The sequence below is a fragment of the Vidua macroura genome, chromosome 14, assembly GCF_024509145.1.
Source record: "Vidua macroura isolate BioBank_ID:100142 chromosome 14, ASM2450914v1, whole genome shotgun sequence".
Taxonomy (NCBI): domain Eukaryota; kingdom Metazoa; phylum Chordata; class Aves; order Passeriformes; family Viduidae; genus Vidua; species Vidua macroura.
In genome coordinates this window covers 5,986,399-6,008,884 of record NC_071584.1, presented here as the reverse complement: position 1 = coordinate 6,008,884, position 22,486 = coordinate 5,986,399, and the positions used below count along the sequence as shown (strand labels likewise).

General features: G+C 53.1%; 1 protein-coding gene across 6 annotated transcripts; it reads left to right on the top strand.

Moving 5' to 3' along the window:
• The first annotated feature begins 139 nt into the window (after nucleotides 1-139).
• OCRL (OCRL inositol polyphosphate-5-phosphatase) lies at nucleotides 140-22,235 on the top strand. 6 transcript variants are annotated; one of them, XM_053989899.1, is made up of 24 exons: nucleotides 140-461; nucleotides 553-632; nucleotides 1,086-1,165; nucleotides 2,025-2,063; nucleotides 2,503-2,610; nucleotides 2,683-2,766; nucleotides 3,076-3,196; nucleotides 3,285-3,446; nucleotides 4,327-4,428; nucleotides 4,858-4,972; nucleotides 6,717-6,833; nucleotides 6,969-7,159; nucleotides 8,517-8,628; nucleotides 10,056-10,165; nucleotides 11,093-11,228; nucleotides 12,466-12,576; nucleotides 12,874-13,039; nucleotides 13,234-13,469; nucleotides 16,847-16,870; nucleotides 19,057-19,176; nucleotides 19,408-19,492; nucleotides 19,919-20,046; nucleotides 20,617-20,728; nucleotides 20,831-22,235. In XM_053989899.1, exons 1-24 carry the CDS (start codon nucleotides 429-431, stop codon nucleotides 20,953-20,955), a joined length of 2,697 nt encoding a protein of 898 aa, XP_053845874.1. In that variant the 5' UTR covers nucleotides 140-428; the 3' UTR covers nucleotides 20,956-22,235. The 6 variants fall into 6 exon arrangements, with proteins under 6 accessions (XP_053845874.1, XP_053845875.1, XP_053845873.1 ...); XM_053989898.1 differs by having other exon boundaries at nucleotides 141-461; nucleotides 2,500-2,610; XM_053989900.1 differs by lacking the exon at nucleotides 16,847-16,870 and having other exon boundaries at nucleotides 2,500-2,610.
• Nucleotides 22,236-22,486: the final 251 nt, after the last annotated feature.

Sequence of the window (22,486 nt, the reverse complement as noted above, 5' to 3'; positions counted from 1 at the left end):
GCCCAAGAGCGGCCATGGCGCCAACGCTGCCGCCCTGCGCTTCAAACCCGGCCCTTCCCGGCCTGCACCGCGCCACATGTAAATCAGCAGCGCCCGCAGCCAATCAACGCCGGGGGCGGGAGCAAAGGGGCGGGGTCGAGCGCTGCCCGCACCTCCTCCCTAGTCGGGGCAACACCGGGACGAGCACCAGTCCCGGCCGGTCCCTTTCCCGCCGCGCGGTGGGGAGCGGCGTGCGGGACATCCAGGGGAAACCCGGCTGATCCACAAGTCCACCCAGCCCCGGTGCACTGCCGGTTTCTGTCGCGCAATCAGTGCGCGTCACGGGCACGGGCGGTGGGGACCTCCCACCAGCAGGGGGCGCGGCGGCGGGCGCCGCTCTGCTCCGCGCCCGTGCCCGGCCCGGAGTCGCCGGGAGGCCGAGCGCTGCCATGGAGGCGCGCGCCGCGGGCTGCGGCCTGCTTGTATCCACCGGGCGCGGGGGGCCGGGCGGGCGGGGGGCAGCGGTGGGGCGGGGCAGGCCGGTGACCGGAGGTTTTCTTAACTGCGGCGCAGAGCGTTGCTGGTGCGGAGGTGCGGGCCGGGCGGCGGGAGCCGTGCGTGCTCGGCCTGGAGCGGCGGGCCGGCCATTACGGGTGAGTGCGAGCGTGGCGGGGCCCGGCTCTCCTCGCTTCGTGCCGCCGCGGCGGGGCTGGGGGCGGGACACGCCGTGCCCGGGCACGGCTCGGTTCTCCGCCCAGCTGCCACAGCCGTCGTGACTCTCGGGATCCCTGCGGGCTCACCTCACCCTGCGGGCGGGGACCCGCGGGACCGGCGCTCCGGAGGTGCCTTCCCGGCTCCCCGATGCTCCTCCGGTAACCAGAGCCGTTCCCACCCCAGTGTTGGACCTGCCCCGTGGCAGGGAGAGTTCAACAGCTCTTACTGTTCCCCCGGGTTTTCAGCGTCCTGCACGGTCTCACCTTCGTTGCCTTTTTCTCCTCCTGCCCCAGAAGCTTAGCGATAAAAATCAAACATTGTGTCTCTGTACGCACAGCTCCCGTTTGTGTGCGTTGCTGTCGGGTTTTTACAAGCCTTCCTTCTATCTGCAGGGTCGTTATTCGCTCCCAGGAGAAAGAAAACTCTGATCCAGATTATATTCCCATCAATAGCCATTTTAAGTGTGTGCAAGGTACTGACTGCTGGGGGGAAGGTCGAGAATCCCCTGCTGTTCATCCACAAACCTTAAACTTAATGGTATTTCCTGAGCTGTCTCCTGAGCTACAGCAGATTGAATCCTTTCCCTGTGAAGCAGCAAGTCACATTTTATGGCATCCCCTTGTTCCTCATTCAAGCAGGTTGTCATTCCTTGTCAGCATGCACTTGTGAGGAGCTTGGCTGGCTCCAGTGCGTGATGAGCTTGGCATCACACAGAGCCAACACATCCAGCACCTGGTTTCAGGGTCTGGAATTTGGTGTCTGCTGGTGTCTGTCTCTCAGACTTCTCTGCTATGCCAAGAGTTGGGAGCTGTTGCTTTTTCCTGCATGTTTGCATCTAAACTTCCTAAGGTCTAGCAATCTCTCAGTATCCCAGGTGTTGAAAGAGGAAGGGCTTTAGGCCTTGTCTTGGAAGAACTTAAACAGCAGCAAGTGGCCCTGGGGTGAATCCTTGTAAGAAGTAAAACTCATTTTTTCTGAATTTGCTCATTCCCTTGTGTGCAGTTCAGGATGTTCTGCCCCTGGTTTTGCTCTGTAGAGAAGCTCTGAAGTTCCTTGTCAAGTGGGTCTTTCCCAAAGTAACTGCACTGATGGGGAAAAACCGTCCAGGTGTATGAGAACTGTGTGGTGGGAATCTCTCTGGGACACTTGTTGGGAGGTGACTGTCGAGGTTCTCTCTGCCAGAACCGTTAGGAATGTACAGGTGTAAATTAGAGCTCTTTGTTCCTGTCAGGACTCTCTCATGGCTGGTAGCAGGCAGTGTAATTATATGAGTCCTCAATTACTGCAGCATCCAGCGTCAGCTCTACTGATCCCGTTTTTCTCTTTTCTAGAGGCAGAAGAAACTCTGCTGATTGATATAGCTACAAACAGTAAGTTTCATTAGGGTAGTGGTGTAGCTAAAGGTCCTGTCATGGAACAGCCACTGGTGCTTGTTTTGCCTTCCAGTCTTCCTGCAGGCTCTGTGTTTGTCCTCTGCTCAAACAGGGATTGTTTTCCCTCTGACATTATCATCTGGCTCTGTGAGACACTCAGTTGTCGTGACAGACAAGGTTTGAAATGCAAACGGTCAAAATGTTTGCAATTTTTCTTCCTGCTTTTAGAGCACTTCTCTGCAAAATTGCAGTAGGGAGGATTCCTAAAGCCAGGAGAATGTGCTGGGGATACCCCAAGCAGGGCGGGGGGACCTCAGAAGCGCAGGGAGGGTAACTTAGGTGCAGGTTTCCATCACAAACAACACCTGGAAGCTGGGTGGGAAGCCTGGGGACTCTGAGGCAGCCTGGGCTGACTCAGTGAGTGTGTTTGAAGCAGGCTGCAAGATCCGGATCCAGGGTGACGAGGCGCCAGAGCGGCTCTTTGAGATCCCTGACGAGGAGCGCTGCTTGGGATTCCTGTCAGAAGTGCAGAGCATACAGGAAGGTGAGCAGAGTTGCCCCTGTGCATGTGAAATCCTCTTCCAGCAGTTTCTGACAGAGATGGATTTTTTTCCAGCCCACCTGAAAGCATCTCTTCCTGAACCTAAGGACTCAGCCATTTGGCATCAGGTGGAGAAGAGCCTCACAGGTCTATTTCCAGGTACAGCTGGCTTTGCTCTGGGGCCTGTGCAGTGCTGGGGTGCCAAGGGTATGAGCTGGGTCTGGCCGTGCTTCCTTGTCTGTTAATTCCTTCCTGAGTGCTATTTTCATCCTAGGTTTGTGCATTTTAAGCTTCTTCCTGCCTTGCCTTGTGGTTAGTGCCCCTTTCTCCCATTTCCAGGGTCACACAGTTGATGTATTCCTACTCTCATTTGGTTTTTTGCTTTCTATGGAGTTACATTTTTTCCTTCTAGATCTGAGCTGTTTCAGATTGTTTCTCAGGGTGTTTTTCTTGGATTTTTCATTACAGGAGCTCTGGGGTTTGAGGATGACTTCAACACTCTGAGCCTAGAAGAGAAAAGAAACATGCAAAACCACCAGACAGGATCTCGACGGGAACCCCCACCTCCTCCTGTCCCTCAGAATAAGCAGTAAGTAACATAGGGGATCTGTTCCCTTTTTTACTTTTCTTCCTAGATAGCAGAACTAGTTCTAGTGCTGCTCTTGCTTCCTTCCTAGATTTCACCGGGAGAGAGAAGGCACATCCAGAGACCCGCCCAAGGTGACCAACACAATGCGCAAGATGTTTTTGCCCAGCACACAGTCAGGGCAGAGAGAGGGGCTCATCAAACATGTGCTGGCCAAGAGGGAGAAGGCCTACATCAACCTGCACAACTTCAGGTGAGACTTGGGAGGGAAGGACAGAGCTGCAGGATCTCTCCTTTGAGCTTGGATTTCACCCAGGATTGGACCCTGGCAGCTGGTGAGGGGTTGCAGCTCAAGTGGCCAATGAGGATGGTACAGCCCAAAAGTCTCGTGTCCATGGCACAGCTGCTCCTTTTGTCTTCTCTCTGTGTATGTCAGATCTCCTGAACCTTGGTGAGGCTGGAGCAGGTGGGCAGAAAGAGTGAAGACAGAGGTCCTACCACAGTGTCGTGGTGTTGCCTCTCGTGACGTGATGTTCAAAGAGCCAGGTGTTTGCTGGTGGAATGCCTTACTCTGAGGGGACTGTCACTGGGAGTGAGCCAAGCCTGGGAGAATTTTCAAGGAGCAGCTGAGGGAGCAGGGAAGCTTCAGCCTGGAGAAGAGGAGGCTAAGGGGGACCTTATGGCTCTCCCCAGCTCCCTGACAGGAGGGGGCAGCCAGGGGGGTTGGTCTCTGCTCCCAGGGAGCAAGGGAGAGTACAAGAGGAAATAGCCTCAAACTGCAGGAGGAAAGGTTCAGGTTGGACACCAGAAAGAATTTCTTCATGGAAGGGGTGGTCAGGCATTGGAAGGGGCTGCACAGGGAAGAGTCCCCATCTCTGGAGGTGTGCAAGGAATGCCTGGATGTGGCACTCAGTGCTCTGGGCTGGGTAACAAGGTGGGGATTGGGCACAGATTGGACTCAATGATCCTGCAGGTCTTTTCCAACCTCAGTGATTCTGTGACTTTCAGTTCCCCTGTGGCAGTTATTGCCCCATGCAGGGACAGCTCACAGTGTGTGCTTCCAGCCAAAACACTGCTGTGCTGCTGTGGTTTTAATTGTGTTTTCTAACAGCTCAGCTGCTTTTGTGTTGTAGGTTCTTTGTGGGAACCTGGAATGTGAATGGGCAGTCTCCTGACAGCTTCTTGACCCCATGGCTGGTGTATGACATGGAGCCCCCAGACTTCTACTGCATCGGGTGAGCAGCTGGGGGGATCCAGGAGGGCTGGGTTGGGTTTGGGTTCCTGTCATGCTCTCAGAGGCTGCACAGAGCTGAGCTGTGCCACATAGGGGCCGTCGAAGGGCAAAAAGCCATTGGATGAGGCAGAGGATCAGGTTGAACAAAGCTAGCATGACATAATAGATTTTCCTGGAGAGCTGGAAATATAGATTTTTATCCACAGAGCTCGCTCGTTGTCCTCTGCCTAAAGTGGTGTTTCTCAGGGAAAGGGCTGCTGGGGGATTTGGGGTGGGATCTCAAAGGCACTATGGGGGAATTCTACTGCTTTATTTAGCAAGTGGCCATAACGAGCTGTTCCTCCAAGGGCTGTTGCTGGAGGTTTCCCATTCCTGTAGGAAGAGGGGGATGTGCAGGAAGGCTGGAGGTGCTAAGCTCTTGGGTTTCCAGATTCCAGGAGCTGGACCTCAGCACGGAGGCTTTTTTCTACTTTGATTCTACAAAGGAGCAGGAGTGGCTGTCTGCTGTGGAGAAGTCTCTGCACCCTAAGGCCAAATACAAGAAAGTGAGTTCTGCTCAGTGGCATGGGGGATTGTCATGGAGCTGGCATGATGGGAAGGAAAAAGGAAAAAGCTGCCCTTTTCCTCCCTGTTCAAGGAGCAAGGCTTGGAGAAACCAAGGGTGATACTGGGCATGTGCATGCCTGGGCATGTGTCAAATGTGTGAAGTTAAATCTGGAGAGTCTTTTTCTGCACCACAGTTGTAGGAAATACTGTGCTTTGAAGTAGAAATTGGTAAAGGTGGGGACTACAATACCTTTATCAAGTAGGAGGTAGGTGTAAGGGAAGCAGCAGGTTCAAATTCTCTACTTATATTACCTTCTCATCCTGTACTATAGAAGCCAGGGGTGTCCTGAGCTGGTAAATTAAATTAATAGCTTTTCCCTGAAGGAATGGGATGATTTATGAAGTGAAATCTTCCAGATGCTGCTGCCTTGAGTCAGAATTGCTTCAGCTGTGGCAGCAGGACTTTGTTCTGGCTGGGTTAGAGCTGGGTTTTATCTCTGCTGTGAGAAACCTTTCTGCTGCAGGGATCAGCCCTGAATACACAAATGTGTTTCCCTTTCTTCCTTTGCCTGTGTTTGCTGTCACACCCCATACTGCTTGCTCTGAGCAGGTGTTACGGGAAATGAAGCAGGGAATAGAGTGTCTTGCTGAACTGAGACCTACCAAGAAGAGCCAGGAGTCAGGGCTCAAAACTGCAGAGAGGCTCCTGCTCCCTCTCCTCCCTTTGCTTCACTTTAGTTTCGGGTGAATTTCTCCCACCTTAGTGAAAGGGAGAACACAGGATATGGCTGCAGGAGGAGGAAGTGGCTGAAGCTGTAGATAAAGCTTGTGGTTACTTGCAAATTCTGCTCCTGCAGAGCAGACTGGGTGCTGGGCTCTTGCAGCCAAATTCTCTGCTCTCAGCTTCTTTCCTCACTCGATAGACTTAATCCCAACACATGTGAATGTTTCTGTGCATAGAAATGAGCATGCAGACTGTGCTCAAGCAGGCAAGGCCTTGTCACTGTTTCAGAGTGGTGATGTCACTGTTTCAGAGGGGTGATGCCACTGTTTTGGAGGTGCAGGAAGGTCACAGACTGGTCAGTGTTGGCTTAGCACATGTAAAAGATCAGCAGCAGACCTGAGATTCCCATTGGGACAGGGCACATGAGCACTGTGTTAGCCTCTGTGGGCTGAGCTCTGTGGAAGCAGATAACTGCTCAGATCCAGAGAGGCCCTTGGCTTTAGGGAACAAGTATTTCCTGAGAATGAGTCAGTCTGTGTAGCTCAGAGATGCCTTTTGCTACCCCATGCATAAGCACGTCTGCCTCAGGGAAATAGGAACATCTCTGTCCATTCCCCTCTGCACTGGAGTCCACAGTAAGCCAAGGTGGGCTCTGACTCCCACTGCATCTGCAGCCTTCTCTCTGCTTGTGCTGGTTAGAGCATGGCAAGGGCTGAGACCTGAGTCACAAACTTCCTGGGCATTTATTCAGTTTCTCTTTGCCCACCCTGTTGTAGGGAGGGACCAGAGTAGGGAATGCAGTGGGCTCAGCACTGCCGACAGCTCCTGGGGGGTGACAGATAGACCCCAAGAACCTTGCTGTGGACAGGAGACCCTTTGGGTTCTGTTGTTGCAATTAGGGATTGAGTAGAGAACATGAGGAACAGGGAGAGCCAGAGCAGCAGAGCATCAGGCAGAGCAGATCAGACCTGCATTCCCACTGCCTCTCTGGGAATTCAGGATCCTGTTTATTTTTGCAGGTGCAAATGGTCCGCCTGGTTGGGATGATGTTGCTCATATTTGCTAAGAAGGATCATCTGAGCAATATCAGAGAGATTGTGACAGAGTCTGTGGGCACAGGAGTCATGGGAAAGATGGTGAGTCACCAAGGCCAGCTTGTTGCTTCCCTGTATCCATGCAAGAAGTGGCACAGTCTGGTTTGGTTCACCTGTGCCATCCCAGTCCCCTCACCTGCCACCTGCTCCAACCCCACTGGTCCATCCTGTCCCTAGGGCAACAAGGGTGGCGTGGCCATCAGGTTCATGTTCCACAACACCACCTTCTGTGTCGTCAACTCCCACCTGGCTGCCCACGTGGAGGACTTTGAGCGCCGAAACCAGGACTACAAGGACATCTGTGCCCGGATGAGCTTCCTGATCCCCAGCTCAGACTGCCTGTCAGAGTTCAACATCATGAAGCACGAGTGAGTTGTACCCTTTGGCAGTGGTGTTGAGTAACCCAAGTCAAGTCAGAACTGCAGCAACAGGAGGTTTAATGCAGATAAGTTTTCTGGCTTAATAAAATAATTTGAAATTGAAGGGCTGTGGTGTGCTGCAGTTCCTGCAGACAACTGGTCACCTTCTTGTTGCAGTGCCTTGTGCATCCTGTCCCCAGTGTCTCTCTCCTTGCATTTGTGTATAACATTCTTTTCAGCAGGCCTAAACAGAATACAAATGGCTTGTATCTAAACAGAATACAAATGGTTGGTACTTCCATAATGACTACTTAAACCATTTAAAAACCAAAAATGAAGAGTGGATTAGTACAGAAAAAAGCCTTCAAATATTAGATTATCCTTGATAATCCACTAATGGAAATGTTGAGGTTTGACTATAAACAGGAAGAGCTTTGGTACTAGCAAGAGGTTTAAATTTTAATCTTTAAATGAAACCTTTATGGAGTAAAAAGTCCCATGACTGTTTCTTTAGCTGCTGATAGCAAGAAGGCTGTAGACCTGGAGAGGAGCAGGGTGGATGCAGGTGTTGGTGAGGTGTGGCTGATAGCAGGGATGGGAAACAATGTCCAGAAGGTTGTAAACTACAGGAACCTAATTCTGCTCCTGCTAATGCTGCTTCAGGCGGTCTTGGCTCAGTAGGTGGTGCAGCAGTGGCCTGCTCTGGTTGAAGGAAAGGCAGTGAAAAACCAACAGGTAAAAGCAGGGTGTCACATGAGGGATGACCCTGCAGATACAGATGCCTCACCTGTCTTGCTGGCTGACAGGTTGGCTCCACTTAATGAGCTCCACCATGGCCCTCTTCTTAACATGAGAAGAGCCTCAACACCAGCTGGATTTTGTGTGAACACTAGTCTTGCTTCATTAGAGAGTCAGTGCTGTTCTCTGGCTTTTTTCAGACTGAGACAAACACATTATCTCCTACTAAACCAAGTTTTCCATCTTTGGGGAATTCCAAAGGAGATGTACTTAGTCCTGTAGGATCTGCTGTCACTAGAAATTTCTGCTTTGGACTCAGTCTTTAAGGTATCCTTTCTGTCTTCCACATGTCTCAGCTTTAATGTGGTTTCAAAAGGGGAGCTCTTAACTGCTGATCTGCTCCCAGAATTCTTTCCTGTGAGGTTGCTGAGGCCCAGGCACAGGCTGCCCAGAGAAGCTGTGCCTGCCCCATTCCTGGAATTCTTACAGGCCAGGTTGGACAGGGCTTGGAGCAACCTGGGATAGTGGAAGGTGTCCTTGCCCATGGCAGGGGGCTGGAACAAGATGAGGTTAAAGCTCATTTCCAAACCAGACCATTCCACAATTGTATGTGTATCTTTGTTTGCAGCGTTGTTATCTGGCTGGGAGACCTGAACTACAGGCTGTGTCTGCTGGATGCCAGTGAAGTGAAGAATCTCATCAGCAAGAATGAACTTCAGAAACTGCTGACTTATGACCAGGTCAGTGAACTCGCCCCATCCCTGGGAAGTCATCTTGGTTTGGGACATGCCTCTGCTAGGGAGGAGCTAGCAGACATGGAGCTGGGGAAGGGGCTGGAGCACAAATCTGATAAGAAGCAGCTGGGGGGGCTCAGCCCGGAGAAAAGAAGGCTCAGGAGGACCTTCTCGCTCTCTACAACTCCCTGAGAGGACAGTGCAGCCAGGTCAGGGTTGGTCTCTTCTCCCAGGTAACAACTGGCAGGACAAGAGGAAATGGCCTCAGGTTGTGCCAGGAGAGGTTCAGACTGGATATTAGGGAAAATTTTTTAATGGAAAATGCTGTCTAGCCATGAAACAGACTGCCCAGAGCAGTGATGTCCCCATTCCTGGAGGGATTTAACAGACATGCAGAGGTGGCACGTGGGGACATAGGTTAGTTGGGGCCTTGACAGTGCTGAAGGAACTGTTGGACTCAATGGTTTTGGAGGGCTTTTCCAACCTACATAATGCCATGGCAAACTGCAGTAAGGGTCTGGACACTGACATAGACAGTGGACTCTGACAGAGCTTTGGGTGTGCTGGTTGCAACATCCCCATAAAAACAGATTGTCCATACTGGGGTAACTGTGTAACTCAGGCAGTCACTGAGTAAGTGTGTCTACGTCTCAGTGCAGGAGTTCTCTCTTAAATACAAGCTACAAGCTGAACACAGAGATTTGTAACAGAAACAAAAGCTGCTGTGATCAGTGTTGTGAAAGAGGTATTGATTTGGAGTCCAAATCTGCTCAGCCAGTTTAACCTGAATTCTGTGCTGTCGCCTTCCCTGCAGCACACGGAAGCTGATGGCAGGTGCTCTTCAGGTGAAGGGTTGCACTCGGGAAACATAAACAGCAGTGGTGTAATATCACCTCTGACACAGTTTTAACAATAAATTGGTTGATTGTCCTCTGTAGCTCATTTTTGCTACAGAGCTTTGTTCAGGAAACAGCTGTAGCTTAGGTCTTACTGAGGAAAACATGCAGGAGGTTTTTCAGAAGAGGAAAGGAGCAAAGGAGGGTGGTGTCAGGTTGTCAGGCAAGTGCAATCCTGGAGGCTCTTGCTAAAATGATTGGTGGGGAACGATTAATGATGCCAGTCTTAAGCCTGAAAACTGATGAAAGCATTTAGTAATTAATATTTCCCTTAACTCTTGCTTGATGCTGCCTGCATGGTCTGTTGAGCAGTACCACGCCCATTTGTACTTGGTCTGTTTGGAAAACATTCCACTTGTGTTTTAAAGGTGTGAGGTCTGAGAGGCAGTTTGGGGGTGTCTGTGAATCCCACAGAATGGCCACAGGCCATGATTGCTCTGCCTGTAGATCTACTCTCTAACACTGCTGTGGCAAGGGAGGGTTTCTTGGGTTTGGTTTGGTTTTTTTTCTTTCTAAAGCTTTCTTTTTCTGCTTTAGCTGAATATTCAGCGCACTCAGAAGAAAGCATTTGCAGATTTCATGGAGGGAGATATTGACTTCATCCCCACGTATAAATACGACTCTAAAACAGATCGCTGGGACTCCAGGTACAGTGGCTGCAACTGGGTGTATTTACCTATGACATAAAATGTATTTTCTCACAAAACCTGATTTCCTGCTTCTTAGAACTGTGCATACCTGTCAGTGTTAGTTTGGCCTTCCTTTCTTTCCTGCTTTCTGCAATAAGCAGCCCCTGTGTACGTTGACCAGGCACATCCCCTAAACCTCTGTAGCTGCTGATCCCACTAGATGAAGGCAGGTGAAGTGTGAGCTCAGGTCACCCTGCAGTGGGGGCTTTTTCTATTACCAGAGAAAGGCAAACAGTATAAAAAAGGAATCGAAGAACTAAGGAAACAGGCTCTCTGAGTCACCCTGTCCCCTGACTGGCACACCCACAGGGTGGCTGCACTGTGATAGAAACTGTTGTTCCTGCTTGGTTCCTTCCACAGACATGGCTGCATCTGCTGCAGGGGCTGCTCTGAAGGGAGAAACTCCTAAGAAGGACTTCCAAACTATATAGTGATTGAATATGTCTTGCCATGTTTATGAATCATCACAGTAGTTAATCTGAAGAAGGATAACCTAGGATTCAGGCTTCACAACATAATAGTAATCACTGAGTAGACTTTCTGTAGTGGAAACAATAAGCGATGGGTTGGACTGTGGGCAGAAGGGTCTGGCAGCACAAGAAAGTCATGCAGCTTGGGTCACAGAACACATGGGTTCAGGCTGTGGAAATGGGCTCAACTGAGCATTGCTTTGTTTCCTGGTGCTGGAAAGGATGGGAATTTTGTCTGCTGTACTGGGAAAGGGGGAGAGAGCAGAAGAAATAACAGAATTCAAGTTGGGGTAAGTGATAGGAGTTCATCCCATCACTGCTGTGATGATATGGGTGGAGGGAACTGCCTTGTTGCAAAGAGGAACAGCTTGGACAGGATTATTGGATTCCCCTGATAACCTGTTTTTCTTTGTAGTGGGAAGTGTCGTGTGCCAGCGTGGTGTGATCGGATCCTTTGGAGAGGAGGGAACATCAGTCAGCTCCGGTACTGCAGTCACATGGAGCTCAAGACCAGTGACCACAAGCCTGTCAGCGCCCTGTTCCGCATTGGGGTAGGTTTGTGTGTTTGTTGGGGCAGGATCCCAGCACTGCCAGGCATTCCAGGCATTACTGTGGGAGGCAGTGATGGAGTCGGGGCACATCTGCTAAGGCTGTTGCAAGAGGACAGATGAACCCAGCTGAGGCGTGCCTGCCCAGATGCAGGTGTGCCTGCTGCATCTGGCAACACTGGAATGGGTGAGCCCCGCTGTTCCCTGCTCCACATGGAGACACAGCAGCAGCCTGGACCTGGCTGTACCTGTGCTGCGTCAGATGTGTCATCCGGTTCACACCTGGATGTCTTCAGTGGGGAGTGACAGCAAATTCAGGTTTTCTGGTGCAGCAAATGGGGACATTCTATGTCCATTTTTGCTACCTCCTGTTCCCTGGGTGGCTGGTGGTCAGGTTGAAAGGCACCAGAGTGGGTTGTTGGGTCCCATCTCCATGCTCCAGCAGGGCCATCCCAGAGCACATGGCACAGGATTGTGTCCAGGCAGTTCTGGACTCTCTCCACTGAGGGAGATTTCACAACCTGTCTGGGAAAACCATTTCAGTGCTCTGTCACCCACACAGTGAAGAAGCTCTTCCTCATGGTCAGGTGAAACTTCTTGGGATCAGTTCCTGTCCATTCTTCCTGTGCCATTGCTGGGCCCTACAGAGCAGAGCCTGGGCCCTCTCTGAGCCCTCCCTGCAGACATGGAACTGACAGGGCTAAGAACCCCTCTCAGCTGTGTCTCGAGGGTGAACAGCCCCAGCTCCCTCAGTCTTTCCCTGTAAGGGAGATGCTCCAGGCACTTTAGCATCTCTGTAGTTTTTGCTGGCCCACTCCAGGGGCTCCATGTCTCTCCTGTACTGGGGAGCCCCAAACCAGACACAACACCTCATGTGTGCCTTACCTGCGCTGAGTAGAATAGGCTGAGTCTATTTAAAGAAAAGCCTTTCTCCTTTCCCTCTGGAGAATCATGAGGAATGCTGCAGCATGCCAATGCTGTCTCACAGAGGTTGCCTCCAGTGATCTCCCAGTTGTGTGACGAGTGGTCAGTAACACCTGGTAACACCTGCAGGGGTGAAATCTGTGTAGAGTTGCAGATGCAGCTTGGGACTGCACACGTGTGTGTGAACTCTCTCAGCCTTGCAGCTACAGAAGCAAGTGCTTAGAGAAATAATTCACTTCTGCAGTTTGCTCATGATCAAGAGAGTTCCTGTGAAAGCCAGTCAGAAGTTTCACTGAGTGTTTTTTGTCTCCCACAGGTGAAGGTTGTGGATGAGCAGAAGTATCGGAAGCTGTTTGAAGACATTGTTCGTATCATGGACAGGATGGAGAATGACTTTCTTCCTTCGCTGGAGCTGAGCAGGAGAGAGGTGAGGATGAAACTGGGATCACTGTCACTGCCCAAACACAGGAGCCTTCAAAGTGCCAGAACTTCTTTCAAAGACTTTGTTTCAATGAACTGGATTATAGAAAATTGAACTCTATCCTTTATCTTATGATCAGGAATTGGGTTAGCGAGGACATGTTGACATGGCAGGACTTCTGTGAGGAATTCTGCATTAGGTGGGCTCCTCTCTGCCTTGAGGGGCCACTGCAGAGTCTGTGGGGGGCTGGCCATGGGCCATATCCTGGCCAGTAATATCACTTGATTTCTTTTTGCTCTGCAGTTCGAGTTTGAGAATGTGAAGTTCCGTCAGCTGCAGAAACAGAAGTTCCAGATTACCAATAATGGGCAGGTCACCTGTCGCTTCTCCTTCATCCCCAAGCTCAATGACAGCCACTACTGCAAGCCATGGCTTCGGGCTGAGCCTTGTGAAGGTTACCTGGAGCCAGGTGAGTGTAGTGCTGTAGACCCTCCCATCCCATCTCCATTCAGTCCTTCTTGTATTTCCTGTGTCCCACCTTCCTTGCTATCAGTCTTGTATGTTTGTCTTTTCTGTGTGGCCTTTGTCCCTGCTACTGTATGTTTGTCCCCATCATCCCTTTTGGAGAGTATGTGTGTTCTTGAGAGCTCGAGTGTGTTGCAGATGAGAGCACGGAGATCTCCCTGGACGTGTACGTCAGCAAAGACTCAGTCACCCTCCTGAACTCTGGCGAGGATAAAATTGAGGATATTCTTGTCCTGCACCTGGACCGAGGGAAGGACTATTTCCTGACGATCAGTGGGACCTACCTGCCCAGCTGCTTTGGCACCTCGCTCGAGGCCTTGTGCCGGATGAAGCGACCCATCCGAGAAGTTCCAGTCACCAAGCTCATAGACCTGGTGAGTTCTGAAGCGGCTCTTCTAACCCAGAGAACCTGATTCCCTTCTGATTGCTCCCAAATCAGGAGCAGTACCTGCAGGTTGGGTTGTCTGTGCTGGCCCTGAGCTGAGTGACTTCACAGAGCTTGAGGTGCTCTTTTATTCTTCCTGTCTACCACAGCCAATGGCTTTTGACAGCCTGTACTTTATCTCTTTTTTCTGTGTGGGCTCTGAATATTGTTTGATGGGACAAAAAAGTGATCCCAGCACCTCATGTTGGTGTTACTGGTGCTGGCAGGCTCAGCTGGGTGGCACTGCGGTGTCATAAGAGATGTGATTAGGGTCCTCTCATCCAAGGTATATGGGCTGCTTCTGCTGTGGTGAGTGCCTCAGGGGCCTTTTCCTTCTGGATACATTCCCACTGCTCAGGGGAAGGATTAAGCAGAAGTAGGAGGACTGAAGGAAAGTCTGTGGTGTGGGTGTGGGGTGCTGAAAGACACAGCTCAGCAGATGAGCAATGGTGCAGCCTCTCTGGCCATTTCCTCCCACACCAGCCACAGTGAGAGATAATGCCTCGGGTGAGAGATAGCTCATCAGGGAGAGATCTGTCTTTGGTGCAGCAAACTGTTCCTCTCCCCAGCCTATGCCAGCCCCCAGCATCAGTATTCCTCCTCCCACAGCTCGTTGTGTGCATGAGAGAGGGTGCAGTGGTGCCCTAGCCACCTCTTGTTTTTTGGCTACTCTCAGCTGTTTCTGGGGTTGTCCCATTTTGGGGATGTAATTCTGATTTCCAGGCTGGTTTCATTCATCTCTCCTTACTGCCTTACCTGGCCATGTTCCAGTGAGGTGCAGCAGCTCCTGAGTGCCAGTTCATGTCCCTATTCTTGTTCAGCCAGGAGAGTCCTTTCTTTCTGTCCACCTGAAAGCTCAGCCCAATTGTTTGAGTCTCTCTGCCATGTGATACCTTTCCTCTCCTCTCCTATTTCACAGTCTCACCCTTACATGAGGGGTTTTTGTCCAGTAAGCTGCTGCTTTTCCACCTCTGTAGATTTGCCAGCCTCCACTCCCATCGTTTTCATGTTTTCTTATCCTTTCAGCAGTTGTCCAGTGCCTCTCCAGTTCCCGTCTTTTATTGTAGGTATCTACTTTTCTCACAAGTCCAATATACAGAGAAGTCCATTTTATAGGAGAATTTTGCCTTTTTAACACACTATTCAGGCTAGGCAGGATGCAGGTGGCAAGATACAGTGTTTGCCTCTTCAGGTCAAGCAATTGATCCAGGCTTCAGGTTCCTCAGATTTCTGAGGATTTGGTTATAGTCAGCCTTGTTCTAGAAGTGGGTCTGGAACATTTCACTGGCCTTGGTTGCTTTTCCACCTGCTTTTTCCAGCTCAGCACCAACTTCTTGCTTGATAGAGAGGAATTTGGGCCCAGACTCTTGGCTCTGCCCTCATAGACACACACTTTTAGATTTCTAAGAGGCTTCTTCTCCTTTCATATATAGATTTCCTTCTCCTGTTACTCAGTGAAACACCTGGAAATAAAGCAGGCAAAACAATCAGCAAGGAGCACCTGCTCCAGTGTCTGCAGTAGGGACACAGCTCTCCTTATGGACATGGGGAATATTTTAAGTTTTTTGGTTCTGATTTTACCTGTGAGCTGAGAAATCCTTGGAATCAGACCAAGCTGAGCACTTATTGCCTAGGTCGGTGGTGCTGGTGCTGCGTGCCCTGCAAGCTGGAGCATTTGGGTGCAGTTCCTTGAGTTTTGGTGCTGCTCAGGCTGTGTGAGGCTGGCAGTGTCTGTGCATTAAGAACCTTCTGCACTTGCATGGGCTCATCCTTCACTGCCTCCAACATTTTCCTCAGCCTGGCTAGACTTTGTCTATAATTTTCAGTGGAGAGAGGTCTGGAGATCCAGTCACTGAGTGGCTGAGGTAGGTGGGTGCAGGGTAGCACCATGTAGGTTGGAGTTTGTCTGGGAATGGCTCTCCTGGTTCTCCCAGGAGGCAGACAGTGACATGGCTGCTGTCACTTGAGCACGTCTCCTTTGGGATTTGAGTATTAGTGTCTCGTCCTGTTTTTTCTTGGGATCCTACTTGGGGTTTTAAAAGCCTCTTGAAGAACCCCTGTCTGGAACAGGTGAGTCTTGTGGAACAGATTGTGCTGAGGGCTCAGCATTAGGGAGAAATTGTTCCCTGTAAGGGTGGGGGCGCCTGACACAGTTTGCCCAGAGCTGCCCTATCCCTGGAAGTGTCCAAGGCCGGGTTGGAAGGGGCTTGGAGCATCCTGGGATAGTGGAAGGTGTCCTTGCCCATGACAGGGGAGTGGAATGAGATGAGCTTTAAGGTCCCTCCCAACCAAAACCACTCTGTGATTCTGTGGAGAGGTGAGCAGGCAGGCTCGGGTTGGGGAGTGAGGTGGAGATGACACACGCTTTACAAAATGTGCAGGTGGCTGTCTGCCCTCCCAAACCTGTGACTGTGTCCCTCCCCCTTGCCTCAGGAGAGAAACCTGTGCCAGCTCCTGTTCGGAGCAAGCTGTTCTCAGGAAGAGGACAGTCTGTTGTGGCTCTGTAAGAACTCAGGGAGGCTCCAGAGGAAGCAGGCACTGCAGAGGCCACAGGGGACCCTGAGATGCTCCTGCCTCCTGGCGTCCCTGTGCCATAGGAGCTGCAGCTGCTCCCAGCTCAGCCTGGGAATGTGCTGGGGCTGTTCCCAACCTGAAGAGTCCATCTGCCAAGACTCATCATGGACAGCCTGCTTCTGTTTCCTCCTGCAGACCCATAAGCAGTGTCCAGCTGGCCCTGGCTGTACAGGGATGGCTCTTTGGGGATGCTGAGGGCTTGGCACACTCCTCTCTGGGCTATGCTAATGCTCTTAGGCTGCAGCAGCAGCAGCCGGGTTTGAGCACAGACCCTCATTTCCCTGACCCTACCGAAAGCTGCTTAGGGGCCCTGTGAGCTCCACAGCTGCCACACACTCAGAAACACAGATTTAGCCCAGGGAACGTTTTATCTCTGGCCTGGTCACAAGGGAAGATGGCTGAAATAGCATGGGGACAGTGATTCTGACCAGGGAACTTCTTCCTAGCAGACACGTCTCACCTGCCCGTGGCCTGTCTGTTGGCCAGTGAACAGTGCTGTCTAAGCCCCTTGGAGAGCTTTCCAGAAATCCTGACAAGGCTGTACATCATATGAGCAGGATTGTTGTTAATTGGCAGGCAAATCTCTCACCACAGGTTTAATTTTGGCCGTGTCAGCAAAATGTGTGAAGGACCTGGTGTTCAGTGGGTTCTTGTAATGCAAATTAGGCTTCTGCTTAATCACAAGAGTTAATCCAAGAGTGCTTTCTCCCTCTTAACCACACTTTTTCCTCTCCTCTTTCCTGCTGCTCTCAGGAAGAAGACAGCTTCTTAGAAAAGGTAACACAAGCATTGCTGCATGGCAGTCTGCTTCTCAGTGGTGTGTTTGTAAAGAATGAGAGCTTTTCCCTTGTTTTCTGTGGCAGAGGGAAGGGGAGGGGAGCACAGAGGGGACACGGCTGCCAGCAAAGCTTCTTAGCACAGCTGTGGGCTGGATGAGAGCATGGAGAAGCACACAGTGACCCCAGAGCCAAGTCCAATTGCGATGTTAAAGCTCACCAAATTTGCTTTGAGGGGGGAAAAATTACTCTCCTGATCCTGACAGCAATGCTGGATATTCCCAAAAAAAATTGGCAGCTTTTGACATACTTCTGACCATAAGGAGGGGGTTCACCACAGCATCCTCTCAGACCTGTGAGAAGAGGGCTGGAGTAGGAAACTCAGGTCTTTTGTTCCTTCCATCTGATGGTGTCCCTGTGGAGGCTGGGGGAGGGCCTTGTGCAGGAGGAGCTGGATGTTTCTGTGCCTCCTCAAGCAGTGGAGCTGGGGCTGCTTCCTCTGATGGCCACAATGCCTGAGCGGGATCACTGCTTCCCTTGGCACCCGTGCTTGGTGCTGCAGCCAAGCAAGGAAAACTTCCTTGGGAGAGCAAGTGGGAGATGCTGGGGGTGTTCATACTCTCCCTGCGCTGGCTCTGCATGGACTTCCCAGTCTGAGGGACTTGTTCCTCTCTAGGCTGTCAGCCTACAGTGGCAGAGTACAGCAGGAGAGGGAAGGAACATTCCCTCTCCAAGAGGGGATCGAGCTCGGGTGTTTAACCACATGAAGCTCACAGACTCCCTCCTGGCGGAGGAGAAGGGAAGAATTTTGATTTTTTGGGAGCATCTTCCCGTGGGAAGGACGTGGCCGTGCCTCCCTTCCTCACACGCGGCAGGAGAGGGCGCTCGGGGCCCGGCCAATGCGCACCCTCCTCTTCCCCCTGCTCCTGCTCCTCCTCCTCTTCCTTCTCGTCTGCCCCGAGGCACCTCGACCCTTCTCCGAATACTTGGGATCTCCTGTACGTGGATCTCCACAGCTCTCCTAGTCATGCCACAGGCTGCTCCAGCACTGGGCTCCAGTGATGCCCTGGCACAGGGGATTTCTGTAGAAGAGCCTCAGCCCGGGAAGAGTGTCCACAGCCCTGGGAGAGGGCCTGCAGCTCTCCCCCTTTCCCTCTTAGAGGAATTTTGTAGTGCTCTTGTCTGACACGCTGCTTCCCGACCTTTGGCAGTGCATGTGACTGAGTGAGGCAGCCATGCAGCCATGACTCCTTATCTACTGGCGGGGTCAGACTGGTGCAGGGCAGAGCTGTGCTGTGTGGCAAGTGGGGCTACTGCCCATGCCACCAAGGCTCATGTCAGCTGGGGGTGTCTCTGGGCATAGCAGGGAAGCCGCCCCTGGCTGCTGTCAGTGGCTCTCTGTGCTGCAGGGACAGCCATAGCAGTTGTTGTCTCAGCTGGAGTGAGGTGCTTTCTGTGTGGCTTGTGGAGTCCTCTGCTGGTGGCAGGGTTGTGTTCCTGCTTGTGCTGGTTCCTGGGTGCTTTGGGAGTGCTGGGCATGGCTTCTTCCTTGGAGGTCACAGGAATGTGAGTGATTGTGAAGTGAGAGTAAAATCAAGCCAAGAACATGGATCCGGTTAAAGCTTGGTGTGATGGAGACATCTGAGCCATGGAGCTCATCAGCTGCTCCACAGGAGTAAGCAGGAACTGTGACAATGGTGGCCCATATGCAGTGAGAGCTCTCCTTGGGAAAATCAAGGAAGAAACTTCAGGAATCAGGAGAGTTGCAGAGCCCTGAGAGCAGCCGTGGCTGGAGCACCCTGGAGTCAGGGAAGGCGTGGGATCAGCGGGGATGGGGCTGGGCTCCCCAGCGTGGCAGCTCCCTCAGCACAAGGACTTGGGGGGTCCCGGCCTCTCTTGGCTGCAGGGTGGGAGCTGGGATGGGGCCAGGGCACCGTGGGCAGCCAGAGCCACTTCCTGGGGGTCTGAGGGGGCTGTTGGAGAGACCAGGCAGGTTGTTCCATGGGGCAGCAGAAGGGAGAGGAGCCAGGACCTGTGGAGCAATGGCTGCTGCTGTGAAAGCGAGTCAGGGCTAGAGCACCCCAGGGTCCTGCTGCTTCCCCTCTCCCAGCTTTCCCTACCAGGGACTAAGGGCCTGAGGCAGAAGGGGTTGAGGTTTCCCTGAGCCCTTGTGTGCTTTCTCCCCAGGAGAAATCCATCCTGCAGATGGGCTCCCTGGACAGCGAGGAAGCAAGTGAAGTGCCGCTGCAGGTGCCAAAGGAGATCTGGCTCTTGGTGGACCACCTATTCAAGCATGCCCTCCACCAGGTGAGAGGGAGGGCGAGGGAGAGGGCCTCTGCCACGCTGGAGATCTCCTGGTGACCTGGTTCCTCACACACACCTGGAGTTTGGTGTTTACAGGGCAAGGCTTTTCCCTGTGCTCAAGGCACTGGCTGGTGTCCCGGGGTTCACCATTCACTGGGACTCACCATCAGTCACCATGTGCCTCAGCCTTTGTGGGGAAGGTGACTTACTCCATCCCTGTGCTGTTTTTGACAGGAGGACCTGTTCCAGACTCCAGGCATGCAGGAAGAGCTGGAGCAGATCATTGACTGCCTGGACACCAGCATTCCTGAGACAATCCGTATCCTTCCCTGGTGGATCTCAGCTCTGCTGGGAGAGCTCACTCTCGGGAGAGCTTGTCTGTCACCTTTACCTGGCAGGGTTCCTGGCAGGGATGGGCTCCCCTTGGTCCCCCCACAACCTCTCTCAAAGTTGAGACTGTGCTGGCCAAAGTAGCCAGGGGCTCTGGAAGCTTCTGCAAGGCTGTGCCAAGTGCAGGAGCTGGGATACTGAAGAGCATGGTCTGGAGAAGAGGCTAATGGAGCAGGGGGCTCCTGTGCAGCCAGAGGGTGAGAAATGCAGTGTAGGGTTTTTCATGGATGGGGGAGAGTGGAGGAGGAGGAGAGGTTAGACAGGCAGGAAACTTGTGTGACCTCCTGCGAGATGAGCATCTGGGGAGGGAGGGTATCTCTCTGCTCAGCATGACCCTTGATTCCCAGCGCTCCAGCGGGCAGTAATCACTCTGTGGCTGAAGCTCTCCTCATCTTCCTGGAGGCTCTGCCAGAGCCTGTGATCTGCTATGAGCTGTACCAGCGGTGCCTGGAGGGGTCCCACAGCAGCCGGCTGTGCCGACAGGTGTGGGGCTGCGCTGACGTGTGGGGCTGCTGCTGGCTCAGGGCAGCTCCTGCTGCTGTGGGCTGTGCCATGCCTCTGGGCCTGCTGGCCCTGCTCCCTGCCTAGGGGCTGGCAGTGGCTCTGGGAGAGTGGGCAGCTCTTCCAGAGACCCCAAGTGAGCCCTGTCTCATCCTGAGCACCTGGGGAACACGGAGGGGCGAGCCACCCCTGGTCCTGAGGGCTTGAGCACCTGCTCAGAGCTACAATTCCTGTCCTTCATGGAGGGCTTTGCATGGCTTTTGACACCTGGTGGGGCAGCAGGCCAGCTCAAGCATGTCTGTGAGCAGAGGGGGAAGTTTTGGGGCAGTGAGAGCTGGGATCTGACTCGAAACAAGCAGGAAGCAGCCCCAGGGGACTTTTTCCTGGTGACACAGCTTTCCTTGAAGCAGTGTCAGCAGGAGCCACAGCCCGCAAATGCCATCAGTAGCGGGCTGCAGCTGTGGTTAAGTTGCCGTGGAGCCTGGAGTGCCACACATGCCCAGACTGCAGCAGTGGGAGCTGGGAGAGCTTCCTGACACCATTTCCTTGCAGGTGATCCTTCAGCTGCCGAGCTGCCACCGCAACGTGTTTCGGTACCTAATGTCCTTCCTGCGGGAGCTGCTCAGGTACTCGGAGGACAACGACGTCAGTGCCACCATGATTGGTGAGTGTTGTTCCTCTGCAGCCCTCGCTCCATCCCAGACTCTTCCTGCACCTCCCAAGGTCTTCGTTCCTCACCAGTGACTGATTTTACCTGCCTCCACAGCCGCCCTGTTCTCCAGCCTCCTCCTGCGCCCTCCGCCCAACCTGATGGCCAGGCAGACCCAGCAGGACCGCCAGCGTGCCATCAACTTCCTCTACAGCTTCCTGCTCACCGGGGACGAAGAATGACTCATGCCGTGTGCCAAAGCCGGGCCCGCACCTCAGCCGGGCCTCTGACAGCTCCGAGGGGTAAAGGCTCGAAGCTCTCCAAGTGCCGTGTTTACAGTCGGAAGGGACGCATTCCCCCTCCTTGCCATGCCATACCCCACGCTGCAGAGGACCTGCACGCTCATTGCACTGCCATCCACCTCTGGAGCCTCCAGCTTCCCCGTGGGAGCCAGGTGGATCTGTCGATACCCGAACACTGTGCCAGCACCCATCATCCCGTGGCAGTATCACCACTTCCCCAGGTCACGCTTCTCTCTGTGTTACCCCCATCTCCCAAGAGCTGCTGTAGAGGAGGGTGGGGATGGCTGGTGCTCTTGGAGGCCGTGGCACAGTGCGTCCCTCCAGTGCCAGGTACATGTGCTGGTGTGTACACCACCCCAGAATGCTGTGGGACATGTGCCACCCTCTGCTACACAGCCGTGCCAGCCCTGATGCCATCACTGTGCTATGGACCGTGCTGACTCAGGAAGGTTGTTTGGACATTCAGCCTCTCCCCGCTTCGGCATGGCCTTTCCCCTCTCCCCCCCTGCCAGGACTCAGGGCCTTGGCACACAAGTCTGTCCCTCACTTTCCTCTCCCTTCCCTTCCCCAGCTTCCCCCGAGGACACAGGATGGTGGGTGGCTCACAGTGACCAGGGTCAGGAAGAGCCATGAACTGCCCTCGGCTCCTCCTGGGCTGTCCTGTGCGTCAGGATGGGACTGTGAGCAGGATGGGACCGCTGTCCCTCTAGCCCAGCCTGCAGTGTGGGGGTAGGACAGGCTGGGTCACCAGGTGCCACTAGATGGAGTCCATTCTCTCCCTCCTGCATGCTAGCAGAGGGTGCAGGTTTTGGGGGAGTGAAAGGAGCCTCAAACACTCCTTGGGGGCCAGAGGAGCAGCTTGGGGGGACTGTGCAGGGGGGCTGCAGTGCAAGGGTCACACTCAGTTGGCTGAGGGGACAGCCCTGGGGCTAGTGACTGAGGGTGCAAGAGTGGCCTGTCCCACTGAAACACTAAGAGGCCTGTGGGGCCACGTGGCCTCAGGTGAGGGAGGCCAAAGCCAAGGGGAGGGGGTTGTGGTCACAGAGCCCCTGCCGGTGCCTGGGTTTAGCCCAGGGTGTCGTGTGGCCCTGCAGTCCCCATGCACTGGCTGAGCTGCTGCAGGCTCCCCTCCCTTCTGCCTTTTTCTTATCCTTAAAATTTTTAAATTACATAATTTATTGGAAAACCATTAGTTCCAAATAAACCTCCGTTGTGCAAGGCCTGGGGGCTGTGCAGGGCGCGCCTGCCCTCCCTCATGCAGTTCTGCACTGTCATGGAGCCCTGCCTGGAGCTCCAGGCTCGCTCCGGCGGCAGCTGAGGGCTGGGCTCTGCCCCAGCCACTACTGAAGCAAGCTGGGGACAGTGGCAGAGGGTCCCATGCCACTGGTTCCTGCTGGATGAGCTCCTGGGTGCACCCCTGATGTGCTGGCACTGCAGCCCAGTGCCCGTCTCACGGTGGGTGGTGGCGTGT